Source organism: Saccopteryx bilineata, chromosome 3, assembly GCF_036850765.1.
Source record: "Saccopteryx bilineata isolate mSacBil1 chromosome 3, mSacBil1_pri_phased_curated, whole genome shotgun sequence".
In the NCBI taxonomy this organism is placed as follows: Eukaryota; Metazoa; Chordata; class Mammalia; order Chiroptera; family Emballonuridae; genus Saccopteryx; species Saccopteryx bilineata.
Window position 1 is genome coordinate 84,996,698 of NC_089492.1, and position 17,420 is coordinate 85,014,117.

General features: G+C 57.8%; 1 protein-coding gene across 2 annotated transcripts in view; it reads right to left on the reverse strand.

The window, feature by feature from the left end:
* OTOF (otoferlin) overlaps positions 1 to 17,420 on the reverse strand; it is an 85,137-nt gene that overhangs the window by 3,510 nt on the left and 64,207 nt on the right. The window contains exons 15-41 of one of the 2 annotated variants that reach the window (XM_066264707.1): positions 16,988 to 17,211; positions 16,637 to 16,745; positions 15,903 to 16,083; positions 15,662 to 15,782; positions 14,988 to 15,088; positions 14,776 to 14,866; positions 14,486 to 14,602; positions 13,987 to 14,139; positions 13,567 to 13,756; positions 13,356 to 13,480; positions 12,834 to 12,968; positions 11,953 to 12,114; positions 11,644 to 11,763; positions 11,019 to 11,180; positions 10,748 to 10,910; positions 9,696 to 9,826; positions 8,230 to 8,259; positions 7,684 to 7,815; positions 5,581 to 5,647; positions 4,583 to 4,719; positions 4,325 to 4,459; positions 3,796 to 3,933; positions 3,381 to 3,508; positions 3,107 to 3,277; positions 2,294 to 2,454; positions 1,517 to 1,659; positions 1,059 to 1,147 (exon numbers count right to left, since the gene is read on the reverse strand). In XM_066264707.1, the coding sequence (XP_066120804.1) occupies positions 1,059 to 1,147; positions 1,517 to 1,659; positions 2,294 to 2,454; positions 3,107 to 3,277; positions 3,381 to 3,508; positions 3,796 to 3,933; positions 4,325 to 4,459; positions 4,583 to 4,719; positions 5,581 to 5,647; positions 7,684 to 7,815; positions 8,230 to 8,259; positions 9,696 to 9,826; positions 10,748 to 10,910; positions 11,019 to 11,180; positions 11,644 to 11,763; positions 11,953 to 12,114; positions 12,834 to 12,968; positions 13,356 to 13,480; positions 13,567 to 13,756; positions 13,987 to 14,139; positions 14,486 to 14,602; positions 14,776 to 14,866; positions 14,988 to 15,088; positions 15,662 to 15,782; positions 15,903 to 16,083; positions 16,637 to 16,745; positions 16,988 to 17,211 (3,616 nt within the window). The remainder of the gene's footprint in view (positions 1 to 1,058; positions 1,148 to 1,516; positions 1,660 to 2,293; positions 2,455 to 3,106; positions 3,278 to 3,380; positions 3,509 to 3,795; positions 3,934 to 4,324; positions 4,460 to 4,582; positions 4,720 to 5,580; positions 5,648 to 7,683; positions 7,816 to 8,229; positions 8,260 to 9,695; positions 9,827 to 10,747; positions 10,911 to 11,018; positions 11,181 to 11,643; positions 11,764 to 11,952; positions 12,115 to 12,833; positions 12,969 to 13,355; positions 13,481 to 13,566; positions 13,757 to 13,986; positions 14,140 to 14,485; positions 14,603 to 14,775; positions 14,867 to 14,987; positions 15,089 to 15,661; positions 15,783 to 15,902; positions 16,084 to 16,636; positions 16,746 to 16,987; positions 17,212 to 17,420) is intronic. The other variant, XM_066264710.1, reaches the window with a different exon arrangement.

Consider the following 17,420-nt stretch of genomic DNA (forward strand, 5'->3'; position numbering starts at 1 on the left):
AGGGCAGGGAGGGACACCGCCCCGCTGCTGGGGGTGGCTGTATAGAAGCTCAGAGAGTCAGGGGCAAGTCCCCTGTCTCCACAGGCCAAAAGCTCCATTCCAGTTCTAACAGATCTATGTTTAAGCCCAGCAGCTGGCAGTGGAAGCTTATGGAATCTAGTTTCCTCTATGTCCCTGTCCCCAAAGAGGATTTTCCCTTTGAAGTATAATTGTCATTATAAATGAGGTAGTTACATTTCAATCCTCAAGAGTGAGGTTGAGTCACCCACTACAAATTAATTGGAGAGTGGCTCTTGAAGTTATGCCCTGGACTGCAGGTCCCAGGGATACAATGGATTGGGGTGCTCCCTAATGGTAGGTCCTGGAACAGCACACTCGTGACCTCAGAGTGGGAGGCGGAATTGCTTGCAAAATGGAAATACAGGCTCCTTGTTAAAATATCATTAAGAATTTCAAGATTGTCAGGGTGCAGTAAGGGTGGGACTCCTCCGCGTGGGCCCTTTTGTGAGTCCGTGCACCCACAAAGCTGGCTTTGTTCGGGCCCCGGGGATGGCACAGCTGGCAGTGACTTGATCCTGCCGCTTTACAGATGGGAAAACTGAGGGCAAGGGAAGCAAAGTGGCCTGGCCAGGGTCAATTAGGAGAGGCAACTGGCTTGGCTCCTGGTCCAGGGCTCTTTGCACCCCACCTGCTCCTGCTTCTCCCGGCAGGTGCTTTATATAAGCCCCGGCCAAGCCCTGACAGCCTGCGGGCTCTCAGGCTCTGCATCTTGTGTGTGAGTGTGTGTCACATGTGTGTGGGAACCCACATTTTGGTGAAAGTTCACCAGAGGGTGCTGATGTGTACTCATGGCCCTCACTGACCGCATAGTGAGGGTCGTGTCCCTGCTTCAGCAAAGGTGGCCTGCCAAAAGCAGACCCCACAACATTCTTGATGGGCTGGTCTGTTCCCATCACAGGGCCACATGGGAATGCCGCCCGACCAAAGTGGTCCAGGCTGTGGGGGGAGCAGCGAGGGGTAGGGGCAAGGAAGGAGAGGTGCTGGGCCCCCCAGCTCACTTCTTGGGCTTCCGGGGCGAGATGTCCAGAGGCGTCCCCGGGGCCGGCATGTCCATGGGGAACATATCCACCCACAGCTCCAGGCGGCCCTGAGAAAGAGGGGGGCGTGGCAGGTCTCTCCACAGTCCCCCACTGCTCTCCTCTCCCTCCCAACCTTTGTTCTATCCTAACCCAGTTCATCAATCCAGTTCATCAATTTTCATCCTTGGATGCGAGAAATTCCTATGACATCATCAACAGCCAATCACAGCTTCTGAGGGAGACAGCCCAGGTCTGCACCCGAGCTGATGTGGTTCTCACTCTAGGCAAAGACATGTGCCACTGGAGTTACTGGGAAGGGCCATGGTGGGGAGGTGCTGCCAGGCTTTGGGAATGCAGCCAACAGCATGAAGATCTGTTCTACAGACCCAGCCTGGGACTCCCTGATCCCAAATACTGAAGAACCTCGGGGGAGTCACCTGCTCAATGCCCGGCTTGTCAGGGTTGAGCAGTGGCCGAGTCTCCACGTGTTCTGGCACCAGGCAGCAGCCCACTCGGGGGATGTCCTCCCAGTGCCGCAAGGCGCTCAGCGCCACGTGCTCATCTGTGGGTCTCCTCTGACCTGTGGGTGCCAGTGCGTCAGCTGTGCACATGAGCTCAGCAGAACAAGACCTGTTCTTGGCCAGGGACTCAGGCACAAAGAGGGCCCTGAGCCATCACTGGTCTGCCCATCTCCATTTTACTGTTGGGGAAACTGAGGCACAGGGGAGAAGTGGTCTCTGGCCTTGGGTTTCCTCTGCCTAGGGAACTTGACCAAAGAATCCTGAGGACTGTGAGGTCAGGGAGGGCACGAATCCACTTTAGTCTTAGCGTCCTGAAGGTGGTCAGCACAAGTTCCTCACACAGGTCCTGGTTCTCTGGGAAGGGCCACATGGGCGAAGGGGTGCAGCCTTGGAGCCACATGACCTTGGACAAGTCCCTAAACTCTGTGGGTCTCAGTTTCCTCATCTATAGACTGGGGAGACCCTGCCTAGGGCCCAGCAATGCTGAGGAGAGAGAAGGAACACGCGGGCAGTGCTGTGCAGCATGGAGTGTCTGGGCAGAGGCCAGGCAGGCAGGAGCAGACCCTGGGCTGCTGTGCAGAGGGTGACTGGGCTCAGGCTGGGGAGACCCTGGGCTAGGCCTTGAGGTATTGTTACATGTGGGTCCCTTCTTGGCCTCTGACACCCCTGTGGCTGCATCCAGTACCCCATTACCATTCTCATCCTCGATCTCGGAGGGCCCAGTGAAGACTCGGTTGGACACCTTCACTCTCCCAGGGGGCCCAAAGTGGGGGCCGTCCACTTTGCCCTCCTTGCAGAGGCGGGTCAGGATCTGGCTGGGTGTCATGGGGTCCCGCCAGATGTTGTAGCCATGTCTGTGGGAGGGGCACACAGGGATGGTGGGGCTGTGCCACTCATTCCCAGGTGGAAGCTGGTTATGGCCAATTCTCTTAAGTTGTCCTAACATCTGCTGTTGCTCTACATCGGCAAGTGGGCCTGCCCTGGGCTCCAGGCTCAGCTGAGCTGCCAGGGCTCCTGGAGGCTGATTGCTCCTGCCCTGGGCTCTGGCCCCAGGTGCCAGGTCACAAGGATGAGTGACCAGTCTCCTCCAGTGCAGCCTCCTCCGTGCCCCCATGGTTCCCATTTCTCTGAAACCTCAAAGACCCTCACGAGGAAACTGATAGCCAGGCAGTTTCCTCTTGGAAAGGGCCGTTTCCAGGGTTACACAGCCTGTCAGGGGCAGAGACTGGCTAGATCCCCCGTGGGCTCTTCCTAGGGCACAGTACCGCCTCTCCTCCCTGCCCACTTTTCTCTCTTTGCCCTCCTCCTCTGTCCTGGAGCCCCCTGGTGGCTCTCTCCTTGTCTCAGACTCTGTCCTGGCCCCTGGAGGCTATGCCCAGAGCCTGCGAGGGTGCCGGCCTGGCTTGGAACAGAAACTGGAATATGTCTACTTTCCCAAGCGACATGCTCTGGATCTCATTTTCAGAGTCAAGTTTGCAGCAGGTGGGCCCGCCCCACCCCACGCACATGGAGTAGGACTGGGTGATGCCGCAGGTGGCGCGGTGCTTGCTGTAGAAACGGTTCTCCAGGTCAATCTTGGTTTCCCCAATGAGGTCATCGGTGCCGACCAGGTCCCAGTCGTACACGGCCACCGTCAGCATGGATTCCATGGGGAAGGAAGCCTCGATGTCAAAGGACCTGGAGGTGCAGAGGTTGGGAGAAGGGATGAGGGTGGGGTAGGGTGAGGGGGGTTCTGGGCTGGAAGTTGGGGTGGGGGTGAGAGGCCACCAGGAGGCCTTACTTTCCAAAGACAGGGTTGAGCTGCTTGGAGATGTAGTTCTCCTTGTCCCGGATGTCAGTCTTGCCCAGCCGGATGGCAATGTAAGGGTCAGCTTTGCCATTGATGTCCGCGGGGTGCAGGTCTGTGGCCTGAGATGGGGGAGGGGTGTTCCTGAGCAGGCTCCCCACAACCCCTCACCTTCCAGTGCCCCTGCCCTGCTCCCTGATAGTCCCATGATGGTGAAGGGCAGAAGCACTGGACTGGAGGCAGGAGACTTGCTGTGTGCCCGTTCTGGGTCTCAGCTTCCTCCTCCATAAAAGGTGGGAACTAGACCAGACGACCTTCAGGTGCCTCCCAGCAGAGGCTGTCAGTGAGCAGATCCCCTCCCGTGCAGGAGGACTGGGCGAAGCGGGAGGGGAAGTGAGGGGAGTCTCACCCGGACCACGTAGACTCGGACCAGCACGTTGATAGGGTCGTTGCTGGGGATGCCCTGGAACATGCCATGGGTGGGGTCGAATCCCGCTTCCCGGGCCACATCCTCTGGGAGTGGCACCTTGTACACACAGAGGGAGCCCTGGGGCAAGGCGAGCGTGGGTCAGGGTATAGGTTTCTATGAACACAGGTGGGGGGGGGGGGACTCAGAAAGCCGAGAGTCTGCACCCTGTGGTGGCAGGGCCTGAACTCTTTGGTTGCTGGATCATGGGGAGGTCCAGGGGTCCTGGGGGAAGTGGCCAGGAAGTGGCGGTGGGTGGGTGGGGGGAACTTGGTGAGGCCCTGAGGGCAGATGCTCTTTATCAATTAGCATGGAATTATTTTCATATTTTACCAACCAGTGCATCTGACAGTTCCCTGTGACTGTCAGTCCTGGGCTCAGGCTGGCATGCAAGGGTAGGGGGGTCGAGGTGGCCCAGGGCCCAGGGTTCAGGGTCTGGGGCTTAGAGGCTAAGTCCCACCCCTTGCCTGACCTTGAACCGGCCCACGGTGCGCTCCTCCTCGGTGGAGCCATCCTCGTCATCCCCCGTCTTGCCCCGAAGCAGGTTGAAGGTGTGCAGCCAGTCCTCAAAGTTGTCGAACTCGGACTCCAGCTCCTTGGGGTACACCTGAGCCAGGCCGTGCCGTCAGAGGGACGTGGCCTGTTCCCTGGCCTCCCCCTTGTTCCATCTGCCACCTCGTGCCCCAGGTGTGACCACACACCCCTGGCAGGGTTTGTCCCAGGCCTTCACCTTGAGCTCCTCAATCTTGGGCCTCTTCTTCTCAGGGGCCTCAGACCCCTGGCCGGGGCCGGGACTCTGGGTTCTCTTCTTCTTCTCCTCCTTCGCAGCCTTGGCCTTCTCCTTGCCCTTCAGTGGCCCCTTCAGGCCTGGTCCGAAATGGAAAAGGAGGCCCAGTCAGTTCGGGGCAGAAACGATGGAGCAGGGCAGTCTGGGCTGAGAGCCAGCTCGCTGCTAATTTCTTTGCTGTTTCGCTTGGTCGGTCTCTGTGTGCATGTCCGTAAACTTCAGACAGTTAGTTCCCCTTGCATCCCCGCCTCACAGGGGCACAGGTGCCCCCTAGGGTCATGCTGGGAGTGTGTACACAGACTGTGGTCGTGCCCTTAGCCACAGTAGGGCATGGGAGGTGCTCACTGTCCTCTCCGGCCTCAGTCTGCTTGTCTGTACTATTAAGAGGGTTGTCCTAGACCAGCACTGCCCGAACTGCACTCAGTGGGACACCCGGGGTAGGTGTTCTTGCAACACTTTAGAAAAAAAGGGTATCATGGTCAAATATGTTGAGGGGATATTTTATATTATGTCTTCCTTTTGGAGATGTATACCATTTGTATATTAAGGGCACTGAGAAATCTTGCACCAAAAGACCTATTTCTTTTGCATTGGACCACAGAACCCTCTTTTCCCTCCAGAATACCCATTAATATTGTTCCATGAAAAAGGTCTGGAAAATACTGGGTAAGATGGCTGTGAAGCCCTTCCAGCTCTCACGTTCTGTGGATCTAAATATCTGTCCATCACTGTGGTTGCTCAACGGGTCAGAGTAAAAGCCACCACGGATAAGGGCTTAAGCCTGCTGGCTAGTGCCCAGGGATGCCTGATGCTACCCGCCTTTGGCGGCTGCAGCCGTGGGCCGAGGAGGGGGTAGGGGAGAAGCTGGTGCAGCAGGCAGGGGAGCCAGCCAACTGGGGGCAGGGGAGGAACAGGCAGAGATCCAGGGTTCGAGGGCTCACCCTCAGTATTGTCCACCTCCTCCTTCTCCTCCAAGTCCATTCCTGAGGCATCTTGCTGTCGAAGTTGCTGCCAAAAGATGAGGTGAGGAGGGAAAGTGGGCTTCCTGGGGAGGGGTCTATTGACCCCCCACTGTGGTCTCACATCAGGCTTAAGTGCCCTAGAAACAGAAACTCTTTCCTACTGGGTTACAAACCCATCATGTGCTCCGCTTAAAAAAATTTTATGGGTTGTACAATATGACTACTAAGGGAGTTATGATTCTTTAAATTGTGCATCATTAAAAATATAGTGTCCTTTAATGTTGCTTGTCATATTATTATTTTTTAATGTAGAGAAGCATAACAGAAAAATCTGCTTTAGTTTCTTCACTCAGTATACCCCCAGCGACTGGAGACTAAGCCAGTAGGTTTCAACCAAGGCCCTGCTGTCCACAGGTGGCAGCCCATACAAATGACAGGGGGAGAGATGAGGAGGTGACAGGTAGCCTCTTGGAGCTCCAGCCTGGCCAACCTGATCCAGGAGGTGACGGTGGGAGGGGACACCATTCAGTGTTCCCCAGATTATCTACTCTCCTGTTCTTTTTTTTTTTTATGAAGGTTTTTTTTTTTTGTATTTTTCTGAAGCTGGAAACAGGGAGAGACAGTCAGACAGACTCCCGCATGCGCCCAACCAGGATCCACCTGGCACGCCCACCAGGGGGCGATGCTCTGCCCCTCCGGGGTGTCGCTCTGCCGCGACCAGAGCCACTTTAGCGCCTGGGGCAGAGGCCAAGGAGCCATCCCCAGCGCCCGGGCCATCTTTGCTCCAATGGAGCCTTGGCTGCGGGAGGGGAAGAGAGAGACAGAGAGGAAGGAGGGGGGGTGGGTGGAGAAGCAAATGGGCGCTTCTCCTATGTGCCCTGGCCGGGAATCGAACCCGGGTCCCCTGCACGCCAGGCCAACACTCTACCGCTGAGCCAACCGGCCAGGGCCTCTCCTATTCTTAACTTAGCTAAAGATTACATTTCCCAGCCTCCCTTGTAGCTAAGTGTGGCTATTGGACTAGATTCTGGCCAATATGTGCAACTTCTGGGTTGAACCCTGAAAAGGAAAGGAGAATGACTCCTCTTTTCACTTTACCCATTCCTGTGCACTGGTATCAGGACAGGATGGCAAGCCATCTCTAATTATACAGATGCCAGTAATAAGGTGTTAGGCTCTTGGTCCTTGACACCGTCGAGTCACCGTACCAGCCTTTTTCTTGTTCACACTGATCTAGCCTGCTACAGCAGCTAGCCTGTGCTCTGGGCGGTGTGGGTGGTGAACATCGCACACAGCCTGGGCCACAGTAAGGACTGGCGCAGAGTGTGGCTGGATCGGCCCAGCTGGAGAAACACAACTGCAGGCACATGGCCCTGCAGGTCAGCCAGCCAGTCAGGGATGTCCTGAGCTAGGAGGCGGTGTGGAGACGAGACAAGTGAAAAAGAGGGGAAAAGCACTTTCTGTAACTTGCAATCTGGCTCAGCAGACAAAACCCACGGCACACAACAGGGGAAGAACATGTCACAGCCACAGTGACCCAGACGTGTAAAATAAAACAGTATGAAGATGGGCAAGTACTACTGGAAAGTTGTTTTTGCCTTTCATCCTCTGAGCATGTTTCTCCTCTTCCTCCAATGTCACCTCTTCTGTGAAGCCTTCCCTGACTCCCACAGGCCCTAATTGCTTTTGTTATCACACTGGACTGTGTCTGTTCACATGTCCTTTTTGCCCAGTAAACAGAGGGTTCCTCAGGGCAGGTATGTCATCTCATCTTCTGTCTCCCATAGCACCTAGGATGGTGCCTGACTCATATATATTCAAGAGGTGTTTGTGAAATAAATGAATGAGGACAAGAGAAAAGCAAGCCAGAGAAGGCAGACTGAACTGCCATGCTGAGAAAAGTGAGTCCTGAGCTAGAACTTCAAGGCTGTAAGACTTGTTCCGAACTCATGCTAACGGAGGGGAGGAGCCAGCTCTGGTGGGGAGCAGGAGAGAAGCTGGACAGAAGGGCCTGATGTGGAGCTGGTGTCCCCTCCGCTAGCCCAGTTCCTCCTCAGCCCCTGCCCAGGCCCTGGGCCTCACCTCCTTCATGGTTTCAATAGAGGCAAAGTACTTGGACCACCAGTCCAGCATGCTCTCGTCTGGCTCCTCTTCCTCCGGCTCCTCCGAGCTGCCCTTCTTCTTCTTCTTCTTCTTCTCTTTCTCCTCTTCAGCCTGGAGGGTTGGCCAGGTCCAGAGTCGTGCGTATGTCCCTGAACCCTGGCCATTCCCAGGGCCCTGGACAATAAGGGGGTCCCCCATCCCTTTTGATCCTGGGAAGTCCTGAGCTCCATGAAGCTCTGTGGGGCCACCACTGTCAAAGGGACAGGGCTTTGTTTTGTGTAGGAGGATGCCTAGGCTGGAGAGGTCATGACTTGCCAACATGAGCCACTGGCCAAAGCAGGGTAGGCACTCAGGAGCCCTGCTGCCCAAGCAGCTCTCTCCCTCTGCCCTTTGGAGGGTTTGCAGGCAGAAGCATCCAGGGGCCCCGGGGCAGCTCAGTGCCTGATGCCAGGCCCTTTGGCCAGACACCCAATGTCAGTGTAGGGTCCTCTTCCACAGAGGCCTCCAAACAGTCCTCACACTCACCACATCCACCTTGATGACAGCATCAGAAGTCTGCAAAGGGGAGCCAAAGTGACAGGGACAGAATTAGCCTCCTGAGGCCTGGAGTGGGGACAGCAGCCCAGCCCGGGAGCGTGGAGAAGGAGCCCATGCAGCGATGTCTGCTGTGTGCTCTGGGTCCCTGTGCTCTCAGGGCCAACTCTGCACTAACACAAGCACACTGCTGGTGCAGAGCAAAAGTTCTGCTCAGCAGATGTTTCCTCAGACTTTCTAGGGCAATGGTTCTCAGCCCTGAGACAGCTGTGGGCTCCCCAGATGAGTTCCATGGAAGGTCAGGGTGAGGAGGGGAGGAGGCTGGCCGCATGCAGGAGTTCAGTGATGTTAACTAGATGGAGTCAACTTCAACTCCACTTTTCCTCTCTTACCAGGTCAGATGCCTTAAATATTAAGTGTACGTACACACACACACACACACACACACACGCGCGCGCGCGCGCGCGCACACACACACACACACACACACACACACAATTGCATAGCTAAAGAGGATGCTGTGAAAACACCCTACCAGAGCCCATGGCCCATGGGATGATAGGGACACTAGGGTACTATCCTCTGTCTTGCTTGCTGAAGGCCTGAAAGTAGGAGGCTACCCAGCACCCCTCAGGGAAGAGCTCAGGATGCTGGGAGCTGTGGGGTTGGGGGTCTCCAGGTGTAGCCCCAGAGCCTGGCAGTGCCATCCCCGGGCTGTGGGCCAGGCATTGGACCTCGTCTGCTCCCCTTTCCCGAGAGTCATGCCCACTTCTAACTCAGTTGCTGGGCAGGACCCTCTGGGACCAAGGATTATGGGCCAAGAGAAGGTGGGCCTGATGTGGGGGTGCCCAAGTTCAGACCTCAGAAGCTGGGAGACAATCCAGCTTGTCTAAAGTGGGCAGGTTACAAAGGAGATCTGGAGAAAGTGATGGGGAGGAGCCCACTTCCAGCCCGGCAGCTGTCTGGACTCAGGACAGCCTGTCCCAGGCTGGCCTCCAGTCTAGCCTCCCCTGAATGTGCCCTCTCCGCATCCGCACCCCCGGTGACCGGTCCACTGTGGCAGAAGTATGGCCTTAGACTAAGGCCAGGGGAAGTAGGGAGCTTCCCACTGGGAATCCTTCCTTCGTGAATGGCTGGGATGGAAAACCAGGAACCCTCTGGAAAGAGCACTGGCATTCCCATAAGGAATCTACCACTTATAGTATCATTTGTTGGAGTAAAAATAATTGCAGGTTGTTACCTCAAATGGTTACTGCTCTTTCTGTCTCTCAGACATGCACACCACATGCTTGTGCATGTGCACACACACACTTACACACACAGTCTAGGGTGGAACTGTCTGCACCTGTAGTCAGGGTTAGCCCTGGACACACTGAAGGCAATGGCCAGGCTCACAGGGAGTGTCACATGCAGTTGCACACTTCCAGCCAGGGTGGCACTAACCACATGCACCTTACCGCGTCCAGCTTCACCATGGTCTCCATCTTCTTGACGGGCACCTCTGGCTCCATGTTCACCACGACCTCCCCTGTGGGGTGACAGGTGGGGCCCCCATTGCACAGCACACGGCGGCCCCGGAGGAGTCTTACTGGACAGAGAGATGGACAGACAGACAGGGAAGAGCAGAAGTAACAGTGAAAGTCTGGGTGACCAGAAAGACCTGAGGTCTAAAGCTGATTTGGAGCTTTCTGAGGAAAGAGGGAGGGCCGGAGCAGTTGAGGGAGAAAGGATGGGCATGAAGAGAGAAGGAGGCGAGCCAGAGGGAAGGAAGAGCTGCTGCAGCTGAAGGAAACAGTGGAGGCTGGGCCGGGAGGGTGGCCAGGAGGGAGGTCGGAAGGGAGGCCTGGGTCTTCTCCAAGAACCAACCAAGGCGGTCCTGGCTAGTTGGCTCAGCAGTAGAGCATTGGCCTGGCGTGTGGAAGTCCTGGGTTCGATTCCCGGCCAGGGCACACAGGAGAAACGCCCATCTGCTGCTCCACCCCTCCCCCTCTCCTTCCTCTCTGTCTCTCTCTTCCCCTCCCGCAGCCAAGGCTCCATTGAAGCAAAGTTGGCCTGGGAGCTGAGGATGGCTCCATGGCCTCTGCCTCAGGCGCTAGAATGGCTCTGGTTACAATGGAGCAATGCCCCAGATGGGAAGAGCATTGCCCCCCTGGTGGGCATGCCGGGTGGATCCTGGTTGGGCACATGCGGGAGTCTGTCTCTGTGCCCCCCGCTACCCTCCTGTTTCTCACTTTGGAAAAATGCAAAAAAAAAAAAAAAGAACCAGCCAAGGAAGCCGTCTGCCCTCAGGCCCTCTGAGGATATCTCCAGCTCTGGCTCTTTCTGGCTAGGGTGAGGGGCAGCCTTGGGCAGCTTTGGCTCCTAGGATAGGACCTCCCTGCAGCCTCCCCGGTACTCACTCGGGGATGCCCTGGAGGAGCAAACTGTGGCTGCGTGGGCTGGACTGTGAGCTGGAGCCCCTCCCATGGACTGAGTGGACACAGGCCTGCGCTTTGGGGTGTGGCCATACCGGTGGTGTTCCAGTTGGAGGCCGAGTGGTCTGGGGGCCGGTAGATGAAGCGCCGAAGGGAGCTAACGGCGTGGGAGCCCACCAGGGTGTAGCGGCCGAAGGCCCGGCAGTCCACCACGCGGATGTTCAAGGGCGGATGCAGTAGCTCGTTCTCCGGGAGGTCCTGGGGTGTTGGTCACTGGAGCTCAGGAAGGGGAGCAGAGGCACCCGGCCAAGCCCAGGCACACCAGCCGCACCCACCTCTGCCAGCCTACACCCAGGCCACACCCACCACTTCAAACCACTTGACAAGGGTGCCAAAGTTGGGGTTCTTCTTGTAATTGTGGATCGGGGATGACTGTACTCCCTTTCCAGCACACTCGATGTCCACCCGTGGCCGGTCCACCTGGGCCAAGTTCACCCGCTTCAAGTCCCGCAGGCCCCAGAACAGCACCTGGGAGGGGGGAGGGGGGAGAGGAGAGCCCCCTCAGTCAGGGAGCCAGCTGTGGGTGGCCTGGGCCACCTGAGAAGGAACTGGGCAGTGGAGGGGACAATGAGTCCATAGGAGCAGGGCCAGGAGAACTGACAAGGGGCGTGGTGTTCCTATGGGCTGTAGGGTGAGGGTGGGTGTGGGGGGCTGGGAGAGGTCCCAGAAGGTGGCAGGATAACTCAGTGCAGACTGGGCAGACCCTGGGCTGGTAGGGGCAGTTTCCCTTCTTGTCCTTCAGTCTCTTTGTCTGAAAAATGAGGAGTGGCTTGAGATTGCTGAAGACCCCTGGAGTTTGATGTCAGTAGTGTGATATGTGCTATGACCCTTGATGGAGTAAGAGAGTGAGGGGCGAAGAAGAGAGAGCATAGCGGGGCCTGTTCAGGGCAAGGGAGGGAGGGAGGAGGGGGCGGGTGGAGCGCTCACGCACCTCGATTCGGTACTTGCTGAGCACAGGCCGGATGCCCACAGGCACAGGCATGATGGGACCTCGATCCGCGTCCACTGGGCCGTTGATGGGTGGCAGGTCGGCCTTTCCTGCTGGCCCTATCTGAGGAGTGGGGGTTCATGGGGTCACACACCGTTCATAGCCCAGAGAGTGGATTCTCCCTTCCTAGGAGGTATATGCTGTGTGATCTGGGGAGACAGGGAAGGCCCAAGAGCCCAGGCCCCCAAGAACCACACTCTCAAGCCACAGCCAGACTGGCCTCTCAGCAGGATCAGAGGAGAGGGGCCCTACCTGCAGCAGCTCGAAGGCGGCCAGCAGGTCTCCGGCCGTGGCGTTGCCTCGGTAAATCTGGTAGTACTCGAGCTGGGGCGGGAAGCGAGGTGGGCAGTACTCCTCATCCGCCATCTTCACCACGGGCTTGGCAAAGGTTCGGCCTATGAAGTCGCTTTTGCCCTGATGTGACAAACAACCAAAGTGGTCTCTTGGTGCCCGAGTTTACTAAGTATGGGTAAACTCAAGCTGGGGCTCTTACTTGCTTACCACGGCCCTGGGAAGCAAGGGGTTAGGTGTGACACCCCATTTCACCAATGGGGAAAACAAGTCTCACCGCAGACTTGCTCAAGGCCAGGCTGGCCATGAATGGCAGACTCAGGCCTCAGGACTAGAAATAAAGCCCTCTTGCATTTAGTCTAGGGCTTTTTCAGGGACCCCAGTGGCTGACGTGGCTTATCATAAGTGGCTCCCCGGCTTCAGAAGGGTCGCCCTAGTCTTTCACTTCCCCACTCCAGCACTCACATGAAGAGCTGGAAAGCTGTTACTGATTGATAGGTATGGGCAGGGGGTCGGAGTCCCTTTAGGATGGGGGAAGGCTGAAGACAGCAGGACTTGCTGACACATCTCCCAAAGACTGGGTCTGAGTCAGTCTGTCTCTGCCCGGAAGTAGGGACACCCTGACCCATCTATCCCTGAGATCCCAGAGGCCGACTGTCAAGAAAGGGTCAGGCTGCAGAGATTGGGCAGGAGCCACCTGGAGTTGCTTGGAGGGGCTGGTCAGCGGCCCAGACTCCCATTTTTCCAACAAGCACCTTGGGTCTGGGGAGGTGGCCATCAACGGATGTGGAATGCAGTGAAGAAGAGGTAGGTATGTCCCTGGTGCCAGAGCCCAGCCATACCATGGTGTCCTGGTCGTAGATTTCAATGACAATGATGGGGGGATCATCCCGCAACTCATGAGCTTCACCATAAAGCTCCAGGTTGTCAAACACCAGCATTTGGTCCCAGGTGGGGCACAGGGTCTCATTCAGTACCTGCAGTATGGGGCAGGGCCGGGTGAGACAGGTAGTAAGTGGTGGTGGATGAATAGACATCCAAGCAGAAGCCACCCCCAGTCACTGTGGCTTCCAGGGGGTATGGGGGCAGGAATGTCATGTTCCCTGACTCTTTTGGGAATCTTAAAGTGAAGGCTAATGTGAGGTCTGCTCCCACCCCTTTTGCCTATGTCATTCCTGTGTTGAACAGAACCACAACAGAAGCCTTCACCAGTGTGGTCTGGGCATGCAGTTATCCGCAAGGCTTCCCGCTAAGGAGCTGGGGTGCTGGCCAGTCTGTTTCTCTAGGTCCCACAAGCTCACAGCCCCCCCCCGCCCCCCCATGCTCTCAAAGCCCGAGCCACTCCCTCCTCCCCAGGCCCTCACCTCTGTGCACTGACTCTGGTTGATGAAGAAGACACGGGCAAAAGGGTCTGAGAGACCACTGCTGTCAGCGGCAAAGAGGCTGCGAGCCTGGTACATGTGGGCCCTGAGCTGGAACACCTGCTTCTCTGTGGGGAAGGGCAGGCTGAGGCTTGGGGACGGCCCCCCAGTGCCCTCCCCAGGTGAGGGCTGGGAGCCAGTGGTCCCCACTCACTGGTGTAAACAAGGCTGATGGGTGGGAAGGAGTGCAGGCCCAGGCCCTGGGCCGCCTTAACCTCCTCAAAGCCGCACGGCAGGCCGCCCAGGAAGTCCTTGCGCTGCTTGCTGAGTCCCAGCCACAGGTAGAGCTCCAGCTTGGCCTGTACCGTCCAGCCCACTGAGCCGACACCCCGCTTCCCGGGCAGCTGGGGGTGAGCATGGGGGTTAGCACAGAGAGAGGTGGGCAGGGTGGGACCGTGCTGTTCTCCCCCTTCCTACTTTCTCTCCAGCTCTTTCGTCTCTGAGCACATGCCCCTTGAGGCGCTGCTCCCTCCATGGGGAGACAGACCCTTCGAAGAAGCCAGATGCAAACCTTGAGCCCCAGCCACCCACCCCCACCCCACCCACCACCCGCAGTTGGGCTCCCTCCTGGCACCTTGAGGAAGAGCGTCTTGACCTTGGCACAGTCCTTGCCCAGCTCCTCATCCACAATGGAGAAGAGCAGGTCCTTGGAGGACACCCGTGCGTATGCAATGCGCTTGTTGTTGCTCATCATCCAGATGAAGACGTCGGGGATGCTGTGCTGGGGCTGTGGTGGGGGCGGGGAGGGGAGCCCATGATTGACGGGGACCCACCTCTTGGCTGGGGTCCCCTGAGCCTCACTGACCACCACAGTCTTTGCCTCACAGCCCAGAGGGCCAAGCCTGGGCCTGCAGAGGAAGGACCCCAGATGCTGCTCTTTCTTTGCCTCCCACGACAGGGGCAGGAAGAACACACAGCAGGATGAAAGACTGTTCATTCCAGTCCCACAACAGGTATCAGTGCAGGAGAGGCCTCCTGGGTGGTCCAACCCAACCCCTTCCTGTGCAGTCCTCCTCCCTTCCGGCCACTGCTTGGGGGCCAGCACCCCTCTGTGCACACCGGCAGGGGCATACCTCATCAGCCAGGAAGCGCAGCTTCTGCAGGAAGTTCTGGCACAGCCTCAGCTTGTCCCGCACCGTGTGGCGCTTCACCTGAGCCCGCATGGTCTTTGCCTGCAGCCCCATGTTCTCCTATAGGGGTGTGTGGGGTAAGTAGAGCTCCAGCCATGGTGTGTGAAGGAGGAGGCTGGCCTGGGGGGCTGTGGCCTCAGACATAAGTCCTCCCACCTCAGTTTCCTCTTTTTACCTCCAGACCCTCCCTCCATCCCCTGTTGGTCCAGCATCGGGGACCCGTGTGTCCTCACCAGTTCCCGCATGCACGATTTGAGGCGCTCTCGGTCGAGCCTGGTACGGGACGAGTGACTCTGGTCTTTGTCAGCGAGGGAGAGGAAACGGCTGGGGGGTGAGGGGAGCAGGGCTTAGCAGAGCCCACCTGCCAGCAGGAGACCTGCAAACTCCTCCTTCCCTTGCCGGTCCCCCCACTTTGAGCCCCCACACCACGGCCCCTCCCTCTCACTGGCAGCCACAGCTGAGCTCCTCCAGGACGCCCCGCAGCCGACGCTCGGGATAGGACTTCTCCGTTTTGATCATCTCCTGCACATCGTTCAGGCCTTCTTCCTGAGAATCAGGAGGAAGAGGGTGCAGCTGAGCCACAGCCCCTCCCACAGCCTCCCCAAAGCTCTCCCTATTCATTAGGGGGAATGAGGGGCTAGTGACCCAGACCTAACACCACCCTCCAGTGTCTCACTCTCATCAGGAAACCACCAATTTCCCAGGTTCTGTTTTCAGAATCTGGGGGCCTTTACTTCCTGAAGGAAGATGCCACTTTTGGGCTCTGAGTCTGTGGTCTTGCTGGACTCACAGGGGTGGACAGAACTCAGGCCTAGAAGGGAAGGAGCAGGCCAGAGGCAGAGGGGTTGGCCTTCAGGGAACCCCAAGACCGGCTGGACCCAGGCTCCACTACAGGTAACCCTTAGGCCCTTCGCCTACTTCTGGGACCTGGGGGCAGGGACAGAATAGGTCCTTCCGGGCCCATTCCAGCAGTCCCTCCCCCTGACCTGCCCCTTCTCATCAAGCTGCTGAGCAAACAGGCCTTGTGTGGTGCAGAGGAGACTTCTAAGTGGGGCCAGGCCTTCTGATGCATCACCTCCCCACCTCCCCTGGCCCTTCCCACCAGCGCCCGGCACTGACCAGCTTGTCTGCAATGTGGTCCATGATGTTGGCATTGTAGAGGCGGCGGCGCTGGTCTGGCCACCAGCTCTTGATGTAGATGCAGGGCTTGCGCTCCAGGTAGGGAAGATAGTAGTAGTTCCTGGGGCAGGGAGAGGTGGGAGGTTGAGGCCTGGGGGCCCAGGGAGGTGGGATGGCAGGTCTTGAGATGATGGGAGGCAGCAGGCAGGCCTTCCCAGGACCTCTGTACCACCTAGCTCACCTGTCAGTGATCTGGGGCCGCATGGGTGGGGTGGAGGAGACTGAGGCCAGGTCCCCACCCTCTTCCGTCTCATCGTCACTGGAGTTCTGGATCAGATCTACTTCCTCCTCATCCCCGGGCTCCTTCCGAGGTCGACGCCGCGGGGGTCGGGACTGGCCGTCGATCTCGTTACCATAGTTGCCTGGAGCAAGAGGGGGCATATAAAGTCCTTTCCCCACCAGGACCCACACCACCCTCCAATCCAGGAGTTGCCTTGGGTTTGTGTGTGTGTGTGTGTGGGGGGGGGGTCAGGGAATGGGGAAGGTGCTGAGGGTTTGTGCCAGCTCAGATGTGATAGAACACTCACCAGAGAATGGTCCCCATGCCCTCCATGCCTGCAAAGATCTCGCAAAGAGATCTGATGACCCCTGAGCTCAAGGTCCAGCTCAGGACGTGGCCCATATTCCCACTCTCTCCTCTCCAGCCCTGTGAGGATGAGGTCCTCTTTCCCTTCTGCAGGGATGGCTTCTTTCTCCCCCACGTCCCAAACACAGCCTAGTGTTGTAGGTGGAGCTCAGGTCTGCGCCGTGGACATGCGTGCGCCGCGGGCATGCGCAGTGTGCATCGTGCATGCTTGTGGACACGCAGAGGAAAGCGCTGAAAGATTCCTCCCACCAGGGCTGTGGTGCAGGGCTTAGCAGTGACCACCCAGCAGCCCTGGGGCTTGAAGACCCCTCTGTGAACCCAGCACTCACCTATGGTGACCTCAAAGGTAATTGGCTTTTCTCCGTTTTTCCGGTCGATCATTGAGGATTCCAGGAAGGCGCCAAACAGAAAGAATTCTTCTATTTTCCCCGCACAGCTCTGTGGGAAAATGGTTGCAGCCCTCTCTAAACCTTCAGGAAATGTTGGGCCTGGGTCAGGCCTCCACTTGTAGGTGGTTTGGGCTGATGGTAGGGACATCCCACCCAGCTATGAAGCTGGGCACCCTGAAGGACTGAGACCCAATTCTGCGTGCCCAGGCAGAGCCCAGGCCCAGACTGCCACTGTGGGAAGGGGGTTGAGCTGGGGGCTCGAGAAGACTGCACAGCCTCCTGGGGCCTCACCTCCGAGACAGGCGTGGCCTGCTCCACCCGCACCTCAGTGGAGCTGGTGAGCTCAGGGTTGGAGGTGTCCAGGATCTCCACGGCCAGACCCAGCATGAGGCGGGCACGGAAGGACACGCCTTCCCCCAGGCCCTCGTTCAGGTCCTGGTGCTCGTCCAGCAGTGTGTAGTTCCGTGTGGAGCCGTACATGTTCACCCAGGCTGGGCCCAGCGTGGGCAGGAAGCCTGTGAGCCAGTGGAGAGAGAGCAGTGGCCCGTGTCACACCCCAGGGCCCAGGTGGGTTAGAGAGTCCTCTCCTGGGGGCTCCTAGCCTACACCTCCTGTTGCTGAGCTGATGACCCCATCCCTGGTTCCGGGAAACATCTGAGGCAGAGAAGACCTGCGGGGCAGCATGTGGCTCACAGGAGGCTGTGGGGAGACCTCGTCTCTGCTG